Raw genomic sequence first — 5,983 nt, forward strand, 5'->3', positions numbered from 1 at the left:
TGACAGATCGTTATTCTTTTTTACAACAGAGGTCTCTGACATGAGATGTAAAGTGGTACGTTTAGACAGATCGTTATTTCTATTTTAACAACAGAGTCTCTGACATGAGATGTAAAGTGGTACGTTTAGACAGATCGTTATTCTTTTTTACAACAGAGTCTCTGACATGAAGTGTAAAGTGGTACGTTTAGACTGAGCTTATTCTATTTTACAACAGAGTCTCTGACATGAGATGTTAAAGTGGTACGTTTAGACAAGATCGTTATTCTATTTTTACAACAGAGTCCTCTGACATGAGATGTTAAAGTGGTACGTTTAGACTGATATTATTCTATTTACAACAGAGTCTCTGACGTGAGATTAAAGTGGTACGTTTAGACTGATCGTTATTCTATTTTACAACAGAGTCTCTGACATGAGATGTAAAGTGGTACGTTTAGACTCTGAGCGTTATTCTATTTTACAACAGAGTCTCTGACGTGAGATGTAAAGTGGTACGTTTAGACTGATGTTACCTGTCCCTCGTTGCTAGTTTAGTGGCGGCGGTTGAGATAACTTCACAGACTGAACGTAAAGCTGTCTCCTTCTAAAGTCCACTCACATCACCTTCTGATCACTGATCTCTGACCTGTTGTAATACCCAGACAGACCATAATGAAATGTCTGACGCCTGGTCTCCCAGCTGGTCACTGATCTCTGACCTGTGTGAATACCCAGACAGACCATAATGAAATGTCTGAGGCCCGGTCTGCCAGCCTGGTCACTGATCTCTGACCTGTTGTAATACCCAGCACAGACCATAATGAAATGTCTGAGGCCCGGTCTCCCAGCCTGGTCACTGATCTCTGAGCTTGTTGTACACCCAGACAGACCATAATGAAATGTCTGAGGCCCGGTCTCCCAGCCTGCGTCCAAAATGTCAGAGAGAGACACAGAGACACACAAACACACAGAGACATAGAGACACACAAACACACAGAGACCAGAACACACACACAAACACAGAACACAACACACAAGACACACCAAACACAGAGACACACAAACACACCGAGACACACACAGAGATAGAGAGACACAGCGAGAGACACACACGAGATAGAGAGACACAGCGAGAGACACACAGAGACACAGAGACACAGCGAGAGACACACAGAGAATAGACACAGAGAAACACAGAGACACAGCGAGAGACACACAGAGATATAGACACAGAGAAACACAGAGACACAGCGAGAGACACACAGAGAACACACACAGAGACACAGCGAGAGACACACAGAGACACACACAGAGCACAGCGAGAGAACACAAGAACACAGAGACACAGCGAGAGACACACAGAGACACACACAGAGACACAGAGGACACAGGAGAGACACAGCGAGAGACACACAGACGACAAGAGACACAGCGAGAGACACACAGAGATATAGACACAGAGAAACACAGAACACACGAGAACACACAGAATAGACACAGAGAAACACAGAGACACACGAGAGACACACAGAGACACACACAGAGACACAGCGAGAGACACACAGAGACACACACAGAGACACAGCGAGAACACACAGAGACACAGAGAACAGCGAGCAGACACACAGAGACACCACACAGAGACACAGAGACACAGAGACACAGCGAGAGACACACAGAGACACAGAGACACAGAGAACAGCACAGAGACACACACAGAGACACAGCGAGAACACACACAGAGATATAGACACACGAGAGACACACAGAGACACAGAGAACACAGCGAGAGAACACACAGAGACACAGAGACACAGCGAGAGACACACAGAGACACAGGAGAGACACAGAGGACACAGCGAGAGACACACAAAGACACAGAGACACAGCGAGAGACACACACAGAGATATAGACACAGCGAGAGACACACAGAGGACACAGAGACACAGCGAGAGACACACAGAGACACAGCGAGAGACACACAGAGACACAGGAGACACAGAGACACAGCGAGAGACACACAAAGACACAGAGACACAGCGAGAGACACACACAGAGATATAGACACAGCGAGAGACACACAGAGACACAGAGACACAGCGAGAGACACACAGAGACACAGAGACACAGCGAGAGACACACACACAGATATAGACACAGAGACACAGCGAGAGACACACAGAGACACACAGACACAGAGACACTTACACAGAGACAGAGACACAGAGACACACAGGGACACTGTAATGGGTGTTGGTGGCAGGGAAGTCAGGCCCAGGAAAACGAACCTGGTATAAACGTCGTTTAATAAGTTTAATAACAAAACTCCAAAAACCAAAAATATACAAAAAATACTAAAAGTGGGTACAAAAACCCGTCGCACACCGACACATGACTTACACATCACATACAATAAAACAATCTCCGACAAACACATGAGGGGAAACAGAGGGTTAAATACACAACATGTCATTGATGGGATTGGAACCAGGTGCGATGGAAGACAAGACAAAACCAATGGAAAAGGAAAAATGGATCAGTGATGGCAAGAATGTCGGTGACGTCGACCGCCGAACAAGGAGAGGGACCGACTTCGGCGGAAGTCTGTGACAGAGATAGAGACACAGAGATAGAGACACAGAAACGGACACACAGACAGAGACACAGAGATGGAGACAGAGACACAGGTACACAGAGACTGAGACACGCAGAGACTGAAACCACAGAGTGTGGCTCAGCAGTGGCCTCCTTTACCCAGATAGACTCCATTACCCAGACAGACTCCTTTACCCAGAAGACTCCATTACCCAGACAGACTCCTTTACCCAGACAGACTCCATTACCCAGACAGACTCCATTACCCGGGACAGACTCCTTTACCCAGACAGACTACCATTACCAGACAGACTCCATTACCCAGACAGACTCCATTACCCAGACAGACTCCTTTACCCAGACACAGACTCCTTTACCCAGACAGACTCCTTTACCCAGACAGACTCCTTTACCCAGACAGACTCCCATTACCCAGACAGACTCCATTACCCAGACAGACTCCTTTACCCAGACAGGACTCCATTACCCAGACAGACTCCATACCCAGACAGACTTTACCCAGACAGACTCCTTACCCAGACAGACTCCATTACCCAGACATACTCCTTTACCAGACAGACTCTCTTACCCAGACAGACTCCTTTACCCAGACAGACTCCATTGCCCAGACATACTCCATTACCCAGACAGACTCCATTACCCAGACAGACTCCATTACCCAGACAGACTCCATTATCCAGACAGACTCCTTACCCAGACAGCTTCCTTAACCCAGACAGACTCCATTCCCAGACATACTCCATTACCCAGACAGACTCCATTACACAGACAGACTCCTTTACCCAGACAGACTCCTTTACCCAGACAGACTCCTTTACCCAGACAGACAGACTCCTTTACCCAGACAGACTCCATTACCCAGACAGACTCCATTACCCAGACAGACTCCTTTACCCAGACAGACTCCATTACCCAGACAGACTCCATTACCCAGACAGACAGACTCCATTACCCAGACAGACAGACTCCTTTACCCAGACAGACAGACTCCTTTACCCAAACAGACAGACTCCTTTACCCAGACAGACTCCATTACCCAGACAGACTCCATTACACAGACAGACTCCATTACCTCTCTCTCTGTCTTCCTCGGTCTGTTGCTCTTTCTCTGTGTCTGTCTGGGGGGGGGTCGAAATAGTTTCTAAATGTGGGTTTTCATCTGTGTCTGTCTGGGGGGGGGGGTCGTAATAGTTTCTAAATGTGGGTTTTCATCTTGTCTGTCTAGGGGGGGTCGTAATAGTGTCTAAATGTGGGTTTTCATCTGTGTCAGGATTTCAGAAGATGAGGAGCATTGGTGAAGAGAGGACTTCAACATGACTTGGGATGAAGTCATGGTTATAGAATCAGGCTGACGTCCGTAGGACTTAGTGTGTGTCAGGACACCAGTATATATTATTAAACCCTTTATATCCTGTTAGCTAATAGCTGCTGATAGCAGGGATCTGGGTGGATGTCCCTGTTGTAAAGTTGACACCACAGACTGTAGCAGAGATCTGGGTGTGATGTCCCTGTTGTAAAGTTTACACCACAGACTGTAGCAGAGATCTAGTGGGATGTCCCTGTTGTAAAGTTTACACAACAGACTGTAGCAGAGATCTGGTGGATGTCCCTGTTGTAAAGTTTACACAACAGACTGTAGCAGAGATCTGGGTGGATGTCCCTGTTGTAAAGTTGACACCACAGACTGTAGCAGAGATCTGGGTGGATGTCCCTGTTGTAAAGTTGACACCACAGACTGTAGCAGAGATCTGGGTGGATGTCCCTGTTGTAAAGTTGACACCACAGACTGTAGCAGGATCTGGGTGGATGTCCCTGTTGTAAAGTTGACACCACAGACTGTAGCAGAGATCTGGGTGGATGTCCCTGTTGTAAAGTTGACACCACAGACTGTAGCAGAGATCTGGGTGGATGCCCCTGTTGTAAAGTGACACCACAGACTGTAGCAGAGATCTGGGTGGATGTCCCTGTTGTAAAGTTTACACCACAGACCGTAGCTCTCGTAGCAGCTGGGTTCTGTCTGTCTGCCTGTGTTCTGATGGTGTGAATATCTAATACTGTATCTACTCTCTTGGCTAGGATCTAATTTCGGACGGGAGAGATCGGTGTTGCCATGACAACGGGTTAACAACTGATTGACAGCTTTGATGGTCTTGCTGACGAGTTCTCCCTTTTCCCCTCCCGCCCAACCCCTCCCTCCCTCCCCCTCCCTCCCTCCTCCCTCCCTCCCTCCCTCCCTCCCTACCTCCCATCCCTCCTCCCTCCCTCCCTCCCCATCCCTCCCTCCCTCCCTTCCCTCATCCAGGCCTCAATGCTCCAGAACATCCGTACAGCGATGCGTAGGCAGATCAGAAGACACTCCTCCCGCCGGGCCACGTCACACCGCCGCCTGGGGCGCCTCTGGAACCGTCTGTTCCACCGAGGGACCCGTCATCTCCGCGGCCAGATCCCCCTCCTCACACCCCCCGGGTCTCAGGTGGCTCTGGGCCTGTACTCCTACCACACCTCGGAGGGACCTGGAGCCAGGGCTGGGGATGGAGGTGGCGCGGCGGGCATGGTGGGGGGCATGGCGGGCACGGGACCAGCAAGGACCCCCTCCCGCTGCTTCGCCCTSCACGCCCACACCCAGGCCCTGTCACAGTCCCAGTCCTCCCACCCCTCCTTGGASTCTCCCCGCTCCCCMCCCTCCCCCTCTGACAGTGAACCATSCGAGGGGTCTCCATGTTCCCCAGAGAGCCAGGGTAGCAGGGTTAGGGTGCCCCTCAGCGAGCTCTCCACCCCTGGGCAGCAGAGTGACTCATTAAGGTCTGCCCCCACCATACTGAGCCAGCAGTGCCCCCCAGAGGGCATCACAGGTCATTACACCCGCCGGGTCTCCAGGAAGCTGGTCCTGGGGCTGGCTGCCAACCTGAGAGGGGTGGCCCTACGACGCTACTCCCCCATGGGGCTCACCTCCCCCGTTACTCCCCCTGTCCTTCCCCCTCCAGACTCCCAGCCGCCCTGCCATCACCCCCTGACCTCCCCTCAGACGTCACCCCCCTCGGGGTCTTCAGACGACAGTCAGAGGTTCCATGCCCTGGAATTGCCAACCCGGGAGAGGAGGAAGAGGAGGAGGAGGAGGAGGGGTATAGGGGTGCCTAGTGGACTGAACACCAGCAGCAGTGAGGAGGAGGAGGAAGAGGATGGAGATGAGACTCTATTGATCTGCTAGTATGAAGGAGCTGCCTTGACCAGGTGGCAATAGACAGACAGACAGACAGACAGACAGACAGACAGACAGACAGACAGACAGACAGACAGACAGACAGACAGACAGACAGACAGACAGACAGACGACAGTACTGAGGTGGCTGTAGACTCTGTACTAGTGACCAGTTATTGGACTGT

The 5,983-nt window shown here is 50.6% G+C and overlaps 1 protein-coding gene and 1 long non-coding RNA gene across 2 annotated transcripts in view; both read left to right on the top strand.

Annotated features, from left to right (window-relative positions):
- The window catches only part of LOC139027017 (uncharacterized), a 2,942-nt gene extending 2,474 nt beyond the window's left edge, over window positions 1-468 (top strand). The window contains exons 3-4 of the long non-coding RNA XR_011479037.1: window positions 32-240; window positions 367-468. This is a non-coding gene — a long non-coding RNA (uncharacterized lncRNA). The remainder of the gene's footprint in view (window positions 1-31; window positions 241-366) is intronic.
- A 4,429-nt stretch (window positions 469-4,897) lies between these two features.
- On the top strand, window positions 4,898-5,921 carry LOC112079058 (uncharacterized). Its single transcript, XM_024145115.2, has one exon. It carries the CDS (start codon window positions 4,908-4,910, stop codon window positions 5,805-5,807), a length of 900 nt encoding a protein of 299 aa, XP_024000883.2. The 5' UTR covers window positions 4,898-4,907; the 3' UTR covers window positions 5,808-5,921.
- Window positions 5,922-5,983: the final 62 nt, after the last annotated feature.

This window comes from Salvelinus sp. IW2-2015, unplaced genomic scaffold (assembly GCF_002910315.2).
Source record: "Salvelinus sp. IW2-2015 unplaced genomic scaffold, ASM291031v2 Un_scaffold6810, whole genome shotgun sequence".
Taxonomy (NCBI): domain Eukaryota; kingdom Metazoa; phylum Chordata; class Actinopteri; order Salmoniformes; family Salmonidae; genus Salvelinus; species Salvelinus sp. IW2-2015.